General features: G+C 35.9%; 1 protein-coding gene across 1 annotated transcript; it reads right to left on the reverse strand.

The window, feature by feature from the left end:
- Positions 1–3,370: 3,370 nt before the first annotated feature.
- LOC121656961 (sodium-dependent neutral amino acid transporter B(0)AT1-like) lies at positions 3,371–11,524 on the reverse strand. The gene is made up of 12 exons (XM_042012241.1): positions 11,275–11,524; positions 10,453–10,593; positions 8,525–8,662; positions 8,212–8,393; positions 8,000–8,110; positions 6,855–6,967; positions 6,637–6,765; positions 6,399–6,555; positions 6,050–6,254; positions 5,793–5,952; positions 5,052–5,214; positions 3,371–4,889 (listed from the first exon to the last, which is right to left on the reverse strand). The coding sequence occupies exons 1-12, from the start codon at positions 11,471–11,473 to the stop codon at positions 4,680–4,682; spliced, it is 1,908 nt and encodes a 635-aa protein (XP_041868175.1). The 5' UTR covers positions 11,474–11,524; the 3' UTR covers positions 3,371–4,679.
- Positions 11,525–22,043: the final 10,519 nt, after the last annotated feature.

Raw genomic sequence — 22,043 nt, forward strand, 5'->3', positions numbered from 1 at the left:
TGAGGAGTTGGTGTGTATACATGTGCAGAACCACACAGACACAGCAGCCTTTAGCGATGTTATTTATGATCTTTTACTACTTTGTCAGATGCAACAGATTAGTCTTGAAACACTGATTGTACCATGGTATGTCTAAAAATAAATTTATAGAAAGTGACTATATCTGTGATTTTATTTTTAGATAGACTTTTATAAAGCATACCTACAAACTTGTAGCTTTTCGGAGAAAATCTTTGTTTTTTTTATCCAAATATGGCATTCACATAAATAGTATAACACTTTGAATTGTGTTGTACATGAAATGTGATATACAAATAAATTAGCCTTGCCTTGCCTATAGATCTGTAGAGTCTTTTTGTATGTGTGTGTGTGTGTGTGTGTGTTTTATTGTTAATAAAATGTTTCATGGAGATCTCCCTCAGGGACAGGGCTGTCAGAAAAACTTCCTCATAATAAAAATTTTTTGATGGAACGCATCAGTGTTGTCATTTGGCCAATCACAATCACGATGACAGCATTGGTTTTTTTCCACTGAGGATAACTGCTATGTGTCTGCAACGTTTGGTTAATAGACATTAACGGTTGTTTGGAGGCAGTTGTCGTTATCTGTGAACAGTATAATCTGCAGTGTAGAGTGTTGTGATCCCTTTCTCTAACGTCACCTTTTCTAACATGTAAAACTTTATAATTGAAAGTTCTGTCTATTTGATACCGTACCAGCTAACATCAATGAATAGTGTATGTTATCCTACAATGTCATTCAGCTCATAACAAATAATTTTGGGCAGGCTATCTCCACTGCTTCAATATTGTTATCTGATTTTAACTCATGTTGTTGTTAAAGAAGGAAGGGAAACAGACACACAGAGGAGGGAAACATAAACAAACACTAGTGCAGTGTTTCTTAATCCAGGTCCTTGGGACCCACTGCCCTGCATATCAATGTGTTCCTACTTCAACAAACCGGATTGAAAATAATGAACTTCCTCATCAAGTTCTTCTTCAGCCTGTTAACGAGCCATTTATTTAATTCAGGTGTGTTAAAGTAGGGTTATTTCTAAAATATGCAGGGCACTGGATTGAGAAGCACTCCACTAGTGTCTGGTTTAATGAGTGATTGCAAAACCTGCTGTGGTGGATCATTTAATATGGCCAGATGCAATTTCGGGTCAGCCTTAACACATGTATATGCTCATGAAAAAAGGAGCCCTGGCACAGTCAATTATATTTGGAAATTTCTTTTCCAGTATAAGAGAGCTTAAACCTTGTGTCTTCAAATTTAACACCCTCTGGTGACCTTTGTGGCCAAAAGTGTCCAACATAAACTGCTATAAAAGCGTTATACATCAGCATTGTTTTCTGCTTTTTTCTTTTCTTTTTTTTTTTAAATTATTTAAACAACTACCATCCTGCTAAAAAATGCCAAAAATTCAATAATTTCAAATTTTTTTTAGGATTTTAACCCTTTAAAACACATTATTTAAAATATTTTAATTAATTACATTACATTTATGTAGTATCAGAAACTCCCTCTGGGGACCCTTGTGGGCAAATTTGTCCATACACAAAAACTGCATTAAAATCATCACACATTATGATTTTTTCAGTTTTTTTTCTTGTTTTTTAGAAATCATTTGAAAACCTTCAGACCTGCTTAAAACTGCCAAACATTCAATCATTTTAATATTTTTAACCCTTTGAATAATTAATTATTCAATTAAAACACATACAAAACAGTACATATTTTCTATAATAAAAATATTACGGGGATGGGGATTAGAGTATTGACATGTCAAAGATTAGCAACAAAATTAACTTGAGAGCCACTTTCTCTGGTGACTTTCGGGTCACCAGAGAAAGAAGAATTGGATCGTTTTTTTTTTTTTTTTTTTTTATGAGTTTTTTCCATTGCACAGTCATTCCAGCTTAAAACCATTTATTCATTGTCAGTATTTCATTTGGAAGAAAAAAAAGGGATATTTGACATTTTTATACGATTCCACCAGGTTCAACTGGTTTCCCACTGTAGGCATTTTCTTTGCAAATGTGGCATAATTTAAGATGGAAATAGACTTTCCCATGATATAAGACTCATTGCCAAGAAGCTATGTTAGAACAAAGGAATAATTCACCAACCACAAATTTAATTACTTTACTGTGTTAAAATAAGTAGAAACTGGTAGAAAGTTGTTTGTTTACTGTTCATCACATCAGAAAAAACAAACCAAAAAAATTACTGAATTTAAGAGACTCTTTTGATGTCTTTTGGAATATAACCAATCCAAATGACTGCAGTCTGTATTCCAAGCTATGCTACTAGCATTAGCTTAGCTGTTTGGCTTTTTTTTCTTTTTTTTTTTTTTAACTTATACACTTGGAATTAGTTGGGGCAGTTTGTCTCTGTGTTGAAAGTACAATCAAGCAGCCTGAGGATAAGTTTTCAAAAAGAACAATTGTATTTCATCCATTGTTATCTTGGGGTTTCAGTGCTTAAGTTGCCTAGGTTGTGTGACATAGGCTACAGGAAGTATCATGTCATGAAAAATAAATTTCAGAGCTTTGGGATATTCGTTATAAATGGGATAGCTTTTAAGTAAAATTACTCAGTTCCTTTCTGATGTCTAACTAGTTGATAAATGGGGGTTAACATGACAGGTCCACAATTTGTGGATTATTTTGGGGAATTTATAAATAATGATCTCTACATCTGTGAATATTACCTTTGCAAGTTTACTGTTTTCACTCCTTATTACAGTGCAGAAGAAATGGAAACACTGGATGAACAAAAATAACACGTTTTTTTTATTAATAATGCAGTAATGTTGGGCATGAGAAATTAAACTGGAATGTTAAAACAAATAAGTCACAAAAACACACTTATATTACTAAAGTATACAATGAGCTGGGTATGTACAGTATACACAACATTAAATTACTCAAAATAATTTATATTTTAAGTAGCTTGTAAATCACAACCTGTTTTCCTTGTTCGTTCTTTGTTCAACTTAACTCCTAAGTATCTGTTGCTCCCCAACAACCCATCTGAACCTGCTGAGGTTAATGACATTTGAGAATAGTATTTTATATGTATCACCTACAGTAAATTAGGGTCTGCATACACCTAAACTGCTACACCATAGCATATAGAATAGGTCACCAATGTTGATAGCTGTTTGACAAACACTATCAAGGGAGTGGCACAACATGATATCTATAAAAAAAAAAAGCAACTTCACTCTATAGGATTGTCTGCAGATGGCTAAATAACTATCAGTGACTTGAATTGCACAAATCTACTGATTAGATAATATTTGTGGTACAATTTAAATACTCTGATAACACCATGTTTTGAAAAAGTTCTTAAAATAAATGCAAAACATTGATAGTAGCAGAAAATTCTCTTCAGATCACATAAGCTGTTGCACCTTCACAGAGCCTTTTAGGTAGACTCTATTAAAATGTAATTTTAGCTCACAGTGCATGGGAGTTGTAGATCCACCGCCATCTTGATCAGTTAGCTTGTATTCAGGTGGAGTTTGATGTAATGACACGCTAGTTCAGATTCAACTCCCCCCATTGAAACACAAAAGTCCTTCAGTCCACACTGTTTTAGCTTTTGTTTGGGGTGAATTTTTATTGGAATTGTATCTTTATTAACTCTTCCTGTCATGTGTGAAACAGAGTACCATATTTTCCAGACTATAAGTCACACTTTTTTCCATAGTTTTGTTGGTCCTGCGACTTAGTCAGGTGCGCCTTAAATATATAATTTAACACGTTTTTAAATGTTAATTCATACCAACTGACAAGAATCGAGGAGTAATTGTTACCGTCTTCAGCCACGAGAGGGCGCTCTAAGTTTGGGATAACCATGGTATATGTAACACTGAAAGAATAACTAAAACATTAACTTTAAGACAACTGGGAAAGACTGAATACAAACAAAATGCCACCAAAAAAGGAAATCTGTCTGTGTTGTTATGTGCAATAAACAACTGACTCAGTTATTTCATATTTAACATGAAACTTGGTCTGTGTCAGGGCAGGGCTGTGCACACAGCAGTGTAGGTGTCTTTAAATGCCAAATGTGAAGTATACATTTTCGTACTTTCTCAGCACCTCAATCAGCTGTTCATTAAATGTAATACGGAGACTAGTTCTCCCTCACAGTTTAAAAAAATCCTTGAGGAAACCTTGGTGTTACGTTAACACACTGTACACATATTCAGCCTGTTCTTTCATGTGCTATTATGTAGTTTAATAACTTGCCTTTCTGGATAAAATGTTTGGTTTTGGTCTTGGATTTTGTATGTTTTTGTATGTTTTATATATGTTTTTTGCTCTTCATAGCACAGCTTCTGCTGGATATGTTTGTAATGTATTTTTGTAATAGCATTATATGTTTAGGTAAAATAATAGTTTAATGTGAAGCAAATATCCCACAATGGCCAACTATTCTGTAAACGTACAATGTATAATGACACACTGAACATGTTACAGAAGGAAACTAACATCACAGTATCAATTATACTTTACTTAAAATCTTTTTACTAAAAACAGCTTGATATTTTTTTCTTTCTTTTTAAAGCTGTCGTTACTATAATATATATTTATTCCCTCCAGGTGTGAAAAAAAGCAGCATACAAGTCGACTTTAAATCCACATTAAGTTAAAGCTGCTTAACACTTCATTGTGTCGTTCATTTGTATTTTGGCAGAGATGGTTTCCAGTGTATCACTGCTGTAGTCCTTCTGATTGCAACATTTTCTTTTTATGAATTTGAAGAGAGCAGTGAAGGGGATGGCTAAACATGGAATGCCAGCTAGGATAAAGATGATGATATAGACCCAGGATGGATAAGGACGCTCTTCAAGGGTGGGGAAGCTCTCCTATGGGCAGATTCAAGGATAGTGATACAATTTACAGTAACACAACAGGAGGTCAGAAACAGTTTGTTTATAACCATTAAAGAACAATACAATGTGTGCTGAATTTCTCCTACGGTCCTGAAACCCTACTGTAATGAATGTTATCATGATGGACACACTTACCGCCTCCTGGTCCCAGACCAAATAGGTGAGGGTCTTGGTGACTTGGGTGACAAAGTAGAAAATCAAGATGAAGACCATAATGAGTGGGCTGACCACTCTCCATGTCACCTGCCAGAAGATGTTGGGTTTGTGGCCGATCATAAACTCAATGTCCTTGTTGAACCTGTTCGGAAGCAATTAGAAGAAGGTGTAATGTAGCTGAGTGTGTATAAAACCACCCGTAAAACATGACTTTGTAGTTTTATTAGTTTCAGTGCACAAAGCAACATATGCAGCTGTTAGTCTGTGCCCAACAGGTGGTTGCTGACTGAGCTTGGTTTTGTTACTTTATCATAAGCAAGCTTTGTGTCCCAAATAAATACACAAATAGGACAAAATCTGTCCATAATTAATTGTAGTGCTGAAATAGAGGCATATTTACCCGATTTCTTGTAAAGTCTTGCTACATCAAAAGACACAATCTGTACCTATCTCATGTTGACGTTGACACATTATCTCTCTACCAAGGTCAGAACACAATGCTCAGTTATTTCCTGCTTTGTCTAAAGTATACTGTATAACAATCATATTACAGACCAGCTTTGGGCAAGTCAGAGTCTGTCTGCCTCATATAAAAGTAAGAATGTTGTTTAACATTGTGAAATTCACACAGACATGTTTTCAAGCAAATGAAAACTTCTGTGGGCAATAAAAATATTTGTATTTAGTTGACAATCAATCTAAAGCCCACCAGTGACTCACCTATCTATGCCATAGATGTAGACAACTGAAATCATTTCACAAAATCCGATGACCAAAAGCGGGATGGAGCCTGCAAAGTTGTCAAAAAGAGCTAACCAGTAGTTTCCTGAGCGCAGAGCAAATATGAGCCCCAAAGCAAACGAAATCAAGCAAGTCAGACCTGAAAACACAATAAAAATGATTTATTATGCTGTCGTTTTTAGATCCCACATCCTGGATGAAACATTTATATTCAGTGAAATATGAAAGAAGATTACCACAGAAAGCTTCTTTGGGCCAAGACTTAGGCAGCACTCTGAGGTCTTGCAAAGGAACCACTACGCCTTCAATGCTCCCAAACATGGTAGAGAGACCGAGACAGAACAGCATGACAAAGAAAAGAACGGCCCAGAGAGGGGAAACTGGCATCTTGATAATGGCTTCTGTGAACACGATGAAGGCCAAACCTGTTCCCTCCACACCCTGCAGAAACACAGACCATATATTTAAAGTCATATTTTACGTTAATGTGACACAAAAACTGATCCTAGGGTTATCATGCCATTAAATAAACAAAAAGATTATGGTTACACAAATAATAATAATAAAAAAAATTAATCTACTCACCTGACTCAAGAAAGTCTGCAAGTCACAGGTCTGTAATTGCAATCCTTGGATGATATCTGGATTTGTTTGGTTGAGTTCGGCTAGAACTGTATTATAGTTGCTTTCTGTGATGCTGTCCTCAGGATAGTTAAAAGCATTCATGAGCTTCAGGATGTTGCTGGAAAAAGAAAAGCAAAATAACAATTACTCTACTTTGCTTGGCTTTAATGTCTTCTTTTTTGGGGAATCTGAAACTTACCCTCCCAAGCAGTCATCAAAAATTTGTGTAGCCCTAAAGCCAATGATGGAGTAAATAACTGTTGCAGAGTACACAGAGGTGCAGCCATTGATGATGGCGATGAGGACGGCATCTTGTTCGCAGTTGTTGCTGCAAGAATATTTTGAGAGAAGACTGTGTGAGAGGAGCTGCTGCGCAGAGGGTCCCTGTTTGATTGCACACCTGAGAGTTTTACTTACTGGATAGAGTTGTAACTGGAGAAAGAGATGAGCCCTCCAAAAGCCACAGAGAAAGAGAAGAAGACCTGAGCTCCTGCATCCAACCATGTCGCCGGATTCATTAACTCATTTACCTGAAATATAATAAAAACGATATGACTTGTCATAAACAGGTATGACAGTAAAATCTTTCCCACTGGCATCATCACTGTTAATAATTAAGGAGTGAAGGATTATAAGTTTGTTTTATCTTTTGCTTAACCTTCCAGGAGATATAATACATCAAGAATGATGGTCTACATGTATGAGCTTGATAAACTACACAGGTAAATTTTACAGTTGCTACAGTTATTATTTTTTTTTTTTTAAGAATTAGGATTTACTCTAAGGTTTACCATATTTCAACCCTCATTATCAGCTCTGACCAGTCATGTGATAATGGTTTATGGTAGACACGTTTATAGATTTCTTATCTTTGTTAACTAGCTATCTTGAGTTTCTGCACACCTTAGAACACTATGTATCTAATTAACAGAAAGATTAACATAGGTGTAAAGGAAGTGCTTGAAAACACAGTGTTATTTCAAGAGCCGAGATAAGATTGATACCACTTCCTCAGCAATCCAGTAAGCCTGAGGTTCTTGAAACTGTTTCCCATTATCAGACAATACTTTTATCATCTTTATTAAAATAATATCCGCACTGATATGCAGTCTTGGCTGAGATCCTTCTGATCCATTATGTACATATATGCTGGCTACACATTTAGCCCCAAGTCATCAATAGTCCTGGCTACCTGTTAGCTTAGCTTTAAAGACTTGAAACATGGACACATGGGGAAGCATGGATTTCTCTAACATAAAAACTCACTATTTGTCAGATAATGAATCAGGTAAAACTGTTGTGCAAGCAAACAAGAAATCATCCTATCATCTGCCATTATTAGCTAAGTCAGCCCATAGACCTATGACTGCAGCCTTGTAAACATGATGTCTACACAAAAAGTTGGCTAAAACAAAAATAGACAACTCAGGACATGCAACAGTTTCTTTTCCCAGAATAAAAAACCAATATGCACATTTTCTAAAAGGTCTTACTGCTTTAAATTCTGGCACAATATAAAAAATGGTGGCAAATTTTGGTTGGTGAATAAAAACATTGCTTACATCTGGTGTGAAGAGGTACTTAATTCCATCTACAGAGCCTTTGAGAGTCAGTCCCCTGATGAGGAAGATGGTGAGCACCAAATATGGCAGAGTAGAGGTGATGTACACAGCCTAAGAAATGAAATTATAACACATAATCCAAAGATCCTCAAAAAACCCATATGCTTCAAAAAAGCATGTTAGATTTCTCAGAAGTAATTTGACGTTCAGACCTTGCCAGTTGTCTCAATGCCACGGATGCAGCAAACATAGAGCAACGTCCAGGCTGCTACCAGGGACAGAACTATCCACCACTGCAGACCTCCAGCCTCATCGATAGCTGTCGAAGTGTTCAGAGTCACTCGATACCAGAAGTAGTCAACAGTGGTGCTCCTTGCACACTCCTCCACCAATCCTGTGTAGGACAAATTAATTTTAGGATCCTATCATGAATAAAAGAAAACAGATGGCTGCAATTTTGATCACAAGCTGCAACAGCACACATGGCACTTTGGAGCTTTGTTATTTTGTTAGATGAAGCCCTACCCGTCCCGTTGGCATTGAGAGGACATTGGCTCCAGGGCAAAGGATCTTGAAAAGAGTTGAAGAGGTACCACATGATCCAGGCCATGATGGTGTTGTAGTACATACCCACCAAAAGAGAGACAAGCATGGATGCAATACCTAAAAAAAAACATCAAGAAAAAGATGTGGTCAGCTGAAAGCTTTCTTTTAACTCCTACAGTCCTCCCATTGTGATTTAATATTAGAATTATCAAAAGTCTGGCACAAGAAACATTAGCATTTAATTCAGTAGTTGTTGCCATAAAAATAAACTCCATTAGTTTCTTATTTACCAAAATGGAGCCTTATAAAGAATCAATCCCATACTGTACCTAAAACAAAAAAACATGGTACTAAGATGGCTCCAAAACATTGATTATTCCAACCACTACTGCAGAGGAGTGAAAATTACAATACATTTCTTTTTTTATGATGCAACATAATAATCACTTTTAAAACCTGTCAATGCAGGACGTTTTTAAAGACACTGAGGAAGAATTGACACCTAATGCAAGAACCCACGGAGCCGCCTGGGTGACATGGGTATTTCTTTTCTTTTGCATTCCCTCTCAATATTTTTGTGTTACCACGCAAAAATCAGGTTGGCCTCGCTGCCTGATGGTCTCTGTGTAAGATCATAAAAACATCCTCATCTCTGTTAATGGCTTTTTGACCCACTGTCTGATTTCTATTGCTTCCTTAATTCATCTTTTGTGTTTGTCTGTGTCCTCTCCGATGACTTTAGTATTACAGTTTGCCTGGGCTGATGGATCTGCCATGAATAACAGCTGGTAAACGGCACCTCGCAGCGGTCAGATGACGCTTCTGAGGAAGAGTGCAAACAAAAAAGTCTATATTTATAGTCTATATTTAAGAAATAAGATTAAATTATACCTTTTGAGCCAGAAGAGCCACTACAGAAGCCAACACTATGTATTATTATGTATTATTGACAGAATTAACAATGTAAGACATTAACTACATTGCTGCTTTACTGTTTTGGCTGCTTGTGTTTACACTGTTAAGAGCAATTGATATGGTTTATTAGTGATTTATAAAATAAACTCCAATTTCCATTTACTTTCATGACTGTAAATGATTTAACTGCTCTGAACTCTTATGCTCTCACACAGAGACCGTTGGGCAGTGAGGCCAACCTGACGAATTGGTCCGTGTCTATGGATAACAGCTGATGAATGACAAGTTACAGCCGTGAGATGACGCTTCTGAGGCAGACTGCAGAAGATTAAATTATCTTTTTTGAGCCATAAGAACCACAAGAGAAGCCAGCATAATGTACTGTTGATGTCCCCGTTTTTATAATAAGATGTGCTGAGCAGTTACATAATATACTGTCAAGAAAATGAATGGAAACTGGAGTTTATTTAATAAAGTACATTATAAATTGAATTATATCAATCTCACTTTACAATCTAAACACAAGCAGCAAAAACAGTAAAGCAGGCATATGCTTGCTACTGTTTCTGATTACAGCAAACCTCTTTGTCTGCACTTGTAATTAATCTGTTAAAGCTTTACATTACAGCTTTTTTACTTTCACACAGAGACCATTGGGCAGCGTGACCAACCTGACTTTTGCCAAGGAAAGCAAAAGTATTGCGAGATAAAAGAAAAGAAATCCCTGTGTCCCCTACATGGCGCCAAAAGAACCATCACCATCCTGCTGAAAAATAATTTATTATGGTGCTGCATAATTTATTTATTATGGTGTCTGATCAGACACAGGATTACAAAAAGTAATAGGATTCATCCTCTGGAAACCATGAACGATGCAAAAAATGTAATAGTAATTTATGAAATTTCGATTCTGACTGACATATTGACCAATAAGGTTGCTTTCCTTGAAGCCATACTGCATTTTTCTTCTTTTCTTGCTTATCTATACGCACCAACTCCTGTCAGGTGAGGGTTGATCGATCTCCATACTCCTGTGCTGCCTTTCCTCAGGCGCTGACCAATGGCAAACTCTAAGTGCAGCAGTGGGATTCCCTCAAGAACCAGCAAGATTAGGAACGGAATCATAAACGCTCCTGGAAATAAAACATTCACATTCATAATGGGTTGACCATGGAGTGTATTTTATTCCATTCATCTCACAGCAGCCGCAGCCTAGACCCACAAAAATGTTCTCATAAAGATGCAAATAAAACCTGAAGAGCTCTGAACATTTTATTAGCTCCATGTTCACTTTTTTGTGAGATTAAAGTTTAGTCAAAGTAAATATGATTAAATCTGATTACATAGTTAATTATTATTCAATTATAAAGTATTCTAAGATATTTTTTTAGCTTTGAAATGAGTAGTTATTGTCTCTAAACTGCGAGTTAGATGATACTGACAATGTATAACAAATTGAGTAGTTGTGACTTTAGCTCAAATCTTAAAATTACTTTCCAAAACAGGAAATGTGAATGTCTAAAACCCCAACTGTTCATTATTTCCTAAAAAAAACAAACAAAAAAAAGTTAAATTTAAATGTAGATTATTAGATTTTTCAGATTTAGTTTTGATATTTCCATGCAAACAAATGCATACATTAAACTGTACAATTGAGATATAAATGAAGATTAAAGTATTATTTTTTAGCACTGAGTTTATATTATAATATCTTTTAAATAAATGCCTGTCATCCATGTGTAGCAAGTATGTTATAATAATATAGGCTAAGTTGTACATCATCTGGGCTAGTCTCAGAAGGCACACATGCTTACCTCCTCCATGGCTTTGACACAGGTAGGGGAACCTCCAGACATTACCAAGCCCAACACAGAACCCCACACAGGTGAGCAGATACTGGGCTTTGTTGTCCCATTTTGGTCTGTCCCCAGCCTCCTCCCTCTCCATCCTCTCCAGGTCTTTGTGAGAAGGGATTCTGTCCTCCAGTCCCGGGTTTGGTAACTTCAGTTTCATGGTGGTGTTTTACAAACTTCACTTGATACAAAATTAAAAAATGTAGCTGGGTCTCCCTTTGATCAGAACTGGGTAGTTTTTCTAACACTGCAAGCCTCCTGTGTGCGCTCTCTGAAATGATCCCCCTCTGTGTAAATAGCTGCTTGACTGTCTGTGGACTGACTCTCCCTCTGAATCCTCCACCCGTTCAGTGTGCCAGGGGAATGGGAACTGAGTTTCTTACTTTGACCTGTGGCATCTAAACTGCAGTTATCAGTAGCTCATTGATGTCAGTGTTGTATTATGTAATGTCAGCAAGTCTAAACGAAAAAATAGCCTTGATAATGGTTAATGCATCACATCAGATGTCACCTTCTCTTTATCTAAGATGAGTTTGCTGTTTCTGAGTTTGCGATGACTAATCAGGGAGATATCGAAAACCTATGTTGGGAAATTTGACAGAAAATAAATTAAATTAAAACAGAAAACATATCTATATCCTCTCTCTTAAATTTTTTGGGATATTCAGATCAAAACTTTTAAAAAAGCATTTTTTTTATTCTCATTTTGTTCAACATATTAAGACACTGAAGTCAGAAGATGCAGCTATTATGGCTCATCTTCACTGATTAAGTGCCCATAAACCTTATCAGGGATCCCTAAAATTCAATAATTAACCAGAGAGGCACTTTTGTCAGCATTTGAAGACATGATTATTTACTCTTTAAATTTAAAACACTCCCAATTTATGTTATTTTGATGTCCATATAGCTACATGTACATATTATTAGTAATATATACCACGCTAAAGGTAAAGTCCTTATAGTTACATAAGGCTCCACAATATTCACTGTTATATCATGAAAATGGGCTTGAAGCGCAGACTTTCAGCTTTAACCAGACACACTAAAGCAGCATTAGAGAAGTATGGATTTTATGTATTTTGACTCATTTTGAAGTACGCATGGATTCATTAAGCACGTTACTGAAATGTGCTTAATTTCCATGCATGAAACTGCCGTGTGATAACAAGAGTAATGCAGAGTAAGTAGTAAAAGTAAAGTAAATAGTACAGAGTAAAGTAAAACCCTCCTCTCATCTTCTGTGTTGCATTTGATTTGCTGGGCCCATACTGTTAAGTTGCTGGAAATAAACTGATTGTATTACAGATAAACTACAACATTTTTTCATTAGTGAGTATGTTTGTCAATCCTTTGTATCATTGTTTAAAAATATGCAGTGTTATACTTGTTGGGTTTTTAACATTACTCTTCATTGTTGCTTGAAATTCTTTGTGGCCTTGCAGCCTCTTCAGTATTGTATCAAACTCATGTGTAAAGCTGTGCATGCACAAGGTTCAGAGGGAGATTTATGTGACAGTGGTGTTGCATCCCATAACTGCAGTGTGAGCCCAAGAGCAACAGATTACCACGTTTTCTTGTTCACTCTTGTTCTTGAAAAACTTTTATTTTCTAGGCGCTCAAATATAATCAGACAACCTTAAATAATAGCAAAAATGTTTATTCTTTTATTGGTTACTTTGACAAGGCAGTTAAATGTTATTTATCTGGATTTAGATGACATCTACAAAGAATGAGGTTCATTCTTTATGACACTACTGGTTCTTTCTGTTTGTGGGTCTTTTAGTTTTGTCTATAACAAATGAAATGCAGATATTTACCTTCAAAGACTCTTGGGTTACTTCCATAATAAGTAAATCCTTGCTTTTCCAAGACAGTTCTTTGCCAAAAAGCTTTAGCTCAACAAGTAAGAGTGAAGAGATAGTTATCTTTGCTTTTTACAAATTAAACAATGACTTCTGAGTAACCTTTACTTCCCAAATTTCATGAAACAAATATTTTCTTGTTTCAATATAGCACATTTGAAAAACAATGTTAACTTAGCCTGTAAATCAAATCACTTCAAAGAAGCAGAATATTGAAGAAGCTGACAGTTTTCATGACATGAAATGACATTTTCCACAAAATTGCAGCAGTATATTTAGATGAATATAATATACTGTTTTATCAAAACCAAATTTATAGTAAAATTAGTAGTATTCTGCCTAATTATCCATCTATTCCACAAAGAAAGGCAACTTCAACTATCTCACAGAATAATCAGTAGAGGGTTGGCGAATACATGGCTGTCAAACTAAGCACTAATAAACTAAGAAAACAGTTGAATCAAATGTGTGTTACTGACCGAAACATATTCAGTTATTCTTTTGGTTGAAGTTTACTAATTCTACATGGCGCTAGCTGACTTTTTCAATGAGGAACTTTTGACATGTGATGGTGAGATTAATCATTTCTGAACTTGTCGACTTCCTTGGCCTTTTTAATGGCCCAATGGACACTCAGTGAACCCTTAATAGAACAGAGACTGTGCTGTTTTGATTTATGCATTCAAAAGTAAAAATGCATGCTTTAAAAAATGTTGCAGTATGTCAAATCAGTCAAATCAAAGTGTAAAGAAATAGATATTCTGACCAAACAACTAAACTATCAGTGAAGAGGGGAAAACAAGGGGACATTTATTTTACTACACAAAGCCAGCTGTTTAATTTCTAATAACTACATAAATATTCCCTACCAGTAGTTTTGGTCCTTTACTGCTAGGCTACTGCCTACATGCCCAGAGCACACCCTAGCTACCAAGCACCACTGCAAATCTTCTGTATGTGTTATAATGTGTTTCTTTTGACCTTAGAAGTTGGAATTTCTCAAGTTCAGAGTAGAAAATCTCAACCTAAAAACCTCCCATAGTCTAATTTTTTTTTACCTTAAAAGTCAGAGGAAATTCAGAAGAATAAGCCCCGACCTCTGAATTCAACATGGCTGCCCCACACTTAAAAAGTGTCGCTAGATGCAGTAACAAACTGATTATTACCATTTCTGTTAGTTTGTGTCTCATTTATTCAGTTGCATTCATAGTAATGTCTAAACTCTAACAGTACACACATTGATATGTTGTTTGTATACACGAAATACAACCTAACTTGTTATCAACTTGACTTGTTTATAAGCTAGCCTCGTCAGTGAGCAACTTGTGGTCAACATGTGATCCTCAACTCCAAGTTTGGCTTTCTGAGGCAACTAGAATGTGGCTGGAGACTTTCCTACAGGAAAGTGAGTGAAAAGCAAATTATCTAAATGTATCTAACTTGTTGATTTTAGAGATTGAGATTGCTATAATCTTATAAGATCAACACTGAGATGACAGTAATTTCACAGCAATATAATATGAAATTAATAAAAGTACGCCATCATCGATAGTACCTGCTCAAGATGAATGAGTCAGCTGGGTTGCATGCACTGCAAGACTTTTTGTAAAAATTTACAGGACTTGAAGCTACCAGATTATAAATGAAATTATAGCTAATAAAACAATTCAATACCTACCCAAAGAGATTGATGAGCAGCTATGCATAAATGTACTCTACCAGTCAAACTAGGGTTAATCATAACCCGTACATTACACAATGTCTAAAATGGTAACCTAGGAAAAGTAGTAATCATAACTTTTACTGTGTTCATTATCAAGCATGACCATGCAGGTAGAGAAGGGCGAGGGGAGGGTGAAAGTTCATTCTGTTGTCACAAAGTGAACTTGTACTAGATAGTTTAGATCTATATGCTGATATGGAAAATCTAAATGATTAATCAAATTTAAGATCCTTATAAATGAGCATTTGACAGTGTTGTGCCCTTTTGACCTTTTGTGCTCTGTGGAAAAAGTTGGCAATTATATTCAGTTTTGAACTTTGTCTCCTTAGACTTTTAGTAGTTAAAGATTAAATACACTTTAAATTTGACTAAATATCTAATATTGTTACATATTACAATATTATCAAATATTACCAAATAAATACTAAATATAATGTAAATATTTACCTGAAGAGGTTTTTTTTTTTTAAGATTTCCAGAAGTTTGAGGGTTAGGAAGTGATACTTTCATCATCACAGTATTTGATTGATGGCCCCAATGAGAAGTTTTTATAGTTTTGATGAGTGGTGTAGACAGCCCCGTACACCATTGGAAACACTCACCTCTTCATTCAGGACATTTACCACAGTGTCTGCAGAAGGTGTGCAGCATCTTTAAAGACCACAGCCAGTCAGGACTAACTTTTCTACTTGCTATCATGTGGTAGTCGGTACAGGAGCCTGACCACACACACCTAAAGATTAGAAAGACAGCTTTTACTACCAGATAATCAGGCTCCTTAACTCAACATAAACTTAAGACCTTGTTCGTGTTTTGATTTTTATTTTAAGCTCTGGACACATGTATAGAAAGGGTCATTATTTGCTTATATTTTTCCTATACAGTTTATATTTTACATTTATTGTTAATGTTTTTAATAATTAATAATCGTTCTTCTTGTCCACCACATTTCATTGCACTCTTGACTACATGTTAACCTGCACATGGCAAAGAAACAAATCTGAATCCTAATCTGAGACATTAACATTAAATCTCCTGCCATCACTATATAACTTACTTATGACCAAAACTTCTATAAAAATTGAATGTAGCTGCCCCAGTGTCACCCACTGGTTTGTGGACTATTGTTTCAAAGCTTTGAGTTTGGTTTGCTGACTCTCATTGTCTTTGCTCTTTGAAAGTTTATATTATGATGGGAGGAAGGGGAGCATTTCATATAGAAACCTAAACATTTTGTGCACCCACATGATAACAGTAAGAAAGGTCTTTTTTTTTTTTAAATATAAGAACTTTATTTGGCCCTTTAACAAAATGTAACAAAAAAATTAACATTTTGGGGGGATATCTACCATTTACTACCATGTGATGAAAATTATTTTAAAAAATTTGATGACTTATTCACTCTGAGTCACTGAGTAAATTTGTATTCATTAAAAAGCTTTTTTTTATGGTGGGTGGTTCCTTTCTACTTCCAAGTAGTCACTGAGGTAAAATCATATGATGTGATAAATCAAATAAAAAGTTGTTAAATATTATCAGAGTTTCTTTTGCTTTCTCCAACCTCTAGCAGCCGTCTTCAGCCCTGGTATTAGTGAGAATTTGTGTTAAAACCTATAATGGCATATTGGGCTAGGGTTATGAAGTCCTGTGCATTGGCTTAAGTTTTTTAGACTTTAAGGCTGTTTCCATCTTTACTGCCTATTATCTTAATATGATTTAATGACATTAAAATGATTTTTCAATATATGTTGCTTAGCTAACAGCCCTTTTACTTGTATTTAAAGATGTCATAACTACATCCCATCCCAGACTGGACAGTGGTGAAATACATTTAATGTACATTTCCTCAAATACTGTAAGTGTCTTATGAATCAGAGAGTATGAAGTTAATTATAGTAATCATTCATGAATCTAACTAACTTCAGGCTTAATTACTATTTTAAAACTGAAGCGCCAAAAACCACTGACAGTTTATGTATTAAACATATGCTAAACAAATGGTTTTGTTCAAGGTAAACTGAACTGGGGTTTTTAGTTATTGTTGGCAAACACAGCATTCATATCCCTCCTTCTCGACTTATCCAACCAGCATGATATAGGGCAGCAGCAGTAAACAGCAGATAAGCTGGATATCCTCTTTCTGCAATGTGTGCATTGGGCAAACATGCACTACACACAAATAGAAAGCATCAAGAAGGGAGGGTATGGCAAGTTGAATTAATCGCAACATTTTTATAGCCCTTTATGGCCACGTGTTGTCATTATCTGGTGTAATAAGCCAACAGCTCAAAGGTCGGGGTCAAAAACACGCAATTACATTGGCCTCTAACATGGCATGATAATAATAATAATAATAATAATAATAATAATAATTATTATTATTATTATTATTATTATTATTATTATAATTAAATTAAAAAAAATTCCTAATTCATCCAGTAATTTGTTTGAATAATAACATTGAAAATCTGGACTGTGAGGTCAACTACTGAATATAAGTGTCGTAAAACTGGCATGACAATACCTCCCTTAAATCTTAAAATTCAGTTAAATTAAATTTAGTTTTTATCTTTACTGCACTAATTCACAACAAAGTCAATTATTTTAATTCTAAATCATGATAAATTTAGGTTAAATTATAGTCTAACTAAAACAATTCCATTACATGATTCACATTAGACCAATTTATGATAATTGTGTTCTTATAAGCCAATTCATAAAACTAATTTCCTAGCTAAGGACACCATCAAATTTCATTAAATCTTCTCTTTCATTCAGTCTCTCATCCTGAGCATCCGTAGGGTGGCAGGTGGCAGTGAAGTGGAAAAACAACCTTTTAACAGGATAAAAAAAAAAACAACATCCAGCAGAACTGGGCTAGGAGCAGGTTAGGTAGGAGGGGACAGGTATCATAAATTTAAGCCAGGAGTACCTGCTGAGAAACAAAAAGAATCGCACAAGTTAATTACAATAATGATGACATATATTTAAACATGGACAATCAATAGTGAATAGAAAGAATTGGATGGAGGTATTCATGGCCATCATGGGATGTCTCCAAGCAGTCTGATCTACACATGGGAGGCGACCAATGACAGCGACAGGTGAAACTCATCACCACCCAGGTGAAACCCAACACACAGGATGTGATTAGCAGCAGCGATGGCAGTAGTGTCGTGCATTGCGCTCTCAGATCGCATTTCTCCAAGAAATTTGATTGGTTATGATATTGGAAGGAATTTTGACATTTTAAAAGCAGACAAGGCATGAAGGATGGAGAGTCAGAAGATTTTGGTAGAATTGACTAAATTCTGTTGAAGACAACTCTGATAGACATGGAAACAGCACGGTGAATATCATCATATGATGGCGGACCTCAAGGCTGATCCAGATAAATCCAGGACTTGGGTTTGGACAAATTCATCCTGGCGCCACACGGCTGCCTTTCATTTACATCTCTAAAATCTTTGCATGAAGTATCGTGAAGTATGGGAATGCCGGACACAGCCAAAATGATCTGTTCCTCCATGTTGAAAGTGTTGGCAGACTGTGCTGTCTAGCCTGCTCTCAGCTCATTGGTCAGTCAATGAAGCTCCTTGCTAGTTGGTTATAGTGCCATGCGACAGTGAAAAAAATTTAACATTTTTCTATTTTCCTGTGTCGTGTTGCAAGCCCGTGTGCACAACTGTGTTGACAAGCACAAAATTTCACATGCACGAATGTTGCCTGTCGTTTGGCTGGAGGAAGGCAGCGATGTTCACAATAGGAAATGAATGGAGAAGGAGTGATGTTGCATTCCATGTGTCGAACCCATAACAGAAGGGCTATGGGTCACACAAACTAGTTCCTGCTATAAGCTTTGTCAAAAAGGAAGGTTTTAAGCCTAATCTTAAAGGTAGAGAGGGTGTCTGCTTCACAAAACCCAAACTGAGAGCTGGTTTCATAAGAGAGGGGTCAGATAATAAAAGGTTCTGCCTCCCAGTCTACCAGAGCAACTCTTGGAATCACAAGATGTATCTCCACAAGATGAGGTTTGCAGATAATGTATGTTACACATTCACAGCTTAATGTAGAGTTTGGGCCTTGCTGCTCTTCTGCTTGACACATGGTGGTGATACATGATTGGCTACTGGACAACAAAGACGTATTTATGTTTACATGAGTTGGTGCATGCAATGGTAGAGGTAGAGTTCAAGGATTCCGTAAAAACTCCTTCTTTGCTCCATTTATCCTGTTGCTTCTTCAGACACATCATGCTGAAACCAAGTGGCGAAAAGCTACATTATGAACCTTGGAATAAAACTTCTTTGCTCAGCAATTAATCATGATTGTTCAGTCATTTAACCCATCAACTGTAAAATTGACGTTTCAGCTTTATATAACACAACCACTTAACCTGTCAGTTAATGTTTAACATAAATGACTTTAAGTGCACATGCTGGTTTTACAGTGACACATCATGGTTTTTATAGCACTCTTTTAAGCCTCTAACATTTCCCAGTCTTTTTTATCTATTCCCTAGAAATCATTTTCAAATAAAAATATTTGTTACCAAAGATGATTAACACACTTTGGCTATTAAAAAAAGAGAAAAAGAAATCTCTTCCCTCATGGATTTAAAAGAGATATGAAAACCTCTGAAGCCTTCACAAGTGAGCAGTTAGAGGGCCTATTTGGGTTGCTTCTTTTTCCATTAACTCTACTTGACAGAGGGCTCTGCCTTTAAGCCCAAGATTAGGAGGAAACTGTCTCAAAGTGCCTGTGGAATTGAACTTGACCACAAATATCACTTAAATATCAGCTAGAATCTCTCACAGAAGGCTGGTTGTTGGAAAGCACAAATGTTTGTTACTGCTGTTTTTAAAATTTTACCTCAGGAATTTTCTCATCCAGTAACTTGAGGGGGAAAACCTGCATCTGATTAACCAGACAGGAATACCACAATTCCACACATCTCACCACTGAGTTGTCCAAAGGTTGACAGAGAAGCTGCCCATTGAAATAAATCTGCAAATCCTCAGCAGATTTTCTACAAGTGGACTTTGACACCTATCCACTAGTATACATACATATATATATATATATATATATATATATATATATATATATATATATATATATATATATATATATATATATATAACGCTAACTATAACTATATATATATATATATATATATTATTTAAATATTTAATCAGATCAATCAGTTTTCAGATTAAATCAGATTAAATAATTAATTGTAATTAATCACAGCTTACTAATTAATCATGATAAATCATGATTAATTAGTGATTGATTAATCATGATGAACCATTCATGACTATGCCCGAAATTTTCCCATTTTTACTGTATTGTATCAACAGAAAGAGCCAATGTTTACAAATATTTAGTGTTAACTGCCCTTCACTTGGATAAACATCAGATGTCCAATGGCCAGTAAATGGAGCATGTAATGTATGTTGTTCTAAATCATCTCTACCATGTTCTAGATCAGACAATTCAAAGTTTTGTATACCATCATCTCACCAACCATTTCCATGGTGAAAATTTCTGTTGTAAAACCACCAGATGTGACGATATAATAATATAATTTCAGCACAAGTCTTTGTGCAGCAGTGATAAAAGTCCTACAGCAGCATTACCCAAAGTAAACAACTGCTGATAAAATATATCAATGGCTGTTTGTTTCACTAGTTCACTGTTTTTTTTGTTTTTTTTTTTCACATTAGATGATCACTTTAGTTATAATCAGTTTAATATTTAATAAAAATCTAGACCTCAAACAAGGTCTCATTTGTGCCGCCCTTCTTACTGGTGACTGCTTCTGCCTGGCCCCCCATCAAAACTTTTCTAGACCCTCCCCTGAATAGCTGAAGCATAAACCCTGTCTATGACCAGCCAACTACAGTGTTAGAGAAGGTCTTGCCAAAATCAATGCTTTCGGGTAAATCTGTGACAGTGTGACCCATGAACCGCTAGTTTCATTCTCTTTCTTCTCAGGTGAACCATAAACAAACAACAAGAGAGAAAAGCCGATCAGCTGATCAAGGACAGATGGTACCATTATTAACTGAACAACATGAGACTAGAAACTGCTGCACAGAGACAACCAGAGAGCCTCTGGATAAGACACATTTGTGCAAAATGCAGGATAAGTAAAAAAATATGGGAAAAGTGTAGTTGTGGAACCTTCTCACTGGAAAAGAAGTGTATGTTTAAACACCCCGATTCTCCATGGAGGCAACGTCCATGGGTTGCTCCATTAATGTTGAGTTTATTCTCAAATACATCAATAGAGCCAGCCAGCTCATCTTATCCATCTTGTTTCTTCATGTCCTGCCGTTGCAGCAGAGACATGACAGATGTTTGGGGCTTGTCATGACATGTGCGTTAAAAATATTAATTACATAAATTAGTTATTGTCATTAAATGTCGTTTTCCTCCTGTCAACTGCTCTTGAATAAAACACAACATCAGGAGTGTCTTTCCTGGGCAAAAGAAAAAAATGAACTGGTCTGTTGAGCAGCTGTCCAAAGTCTACCAGGAGATTTTAGAGCACTTCATGCTTCCTTCAGCAGAAAAGCTTTTTGGAGATGCTGACCAAAACCTGGCTCAACAACCAATGGATTACTGTGCTTGATTGGCCAGCAAACTCTCCTGACCGGAACCCACAGAAAATCTATGCGTCATTGCCAAGAGAGAAAGATGAGACACATGATACCGAGCAATGCAGAAGAGTTGAAAGCCGCTATTGAAGCAACCTGGTCTTCCATTACATCCCTGCAGGGCTACAGGCTGATAACATCCATGTTACACCCCACGGAGGCAGTAATTCATGCAAAAGGGGCTCAAACCAAGTATTGCGTTCATATGCAGAACTTTACTCTTCACGTGGTCAACATTTCTGTATTCAAACTTCTTCTTTTTATTTCATGTAATATTCAAATTTTCTGAGATTTTGATTTTTGGGGTTTCATAAGTCATTATCATCAAAATTTTAATGAATAAATGCTTGAACTATCTCACTTTGCATGTAATAAGTCTATATAACATGTTAGTTTTCCCTTTTAAGTTGAATTGCTAAAACAAATTAGGTTTTGCCTGAGGTTCTAATTTTATGTAGCTTCACCTGTACATCCTGG

The sequence above is a fragment of the Melanotaenia boesemani genome, chromosome 17 (genome assembly GCF_017639745.1).
Source record: "Melanotaenia boesemani isolate fMelBoe1 chromosome 17, fMelBoe1.pri, whole genome shotgun sequence".
Classification (NCBI taxonomy): Eukaryota; Metazoa; Chordata; class Actinopteri; order Atheriniformes; family Melanotaeniidae; genus Melanotaenia; species Melanotaenia boesemani.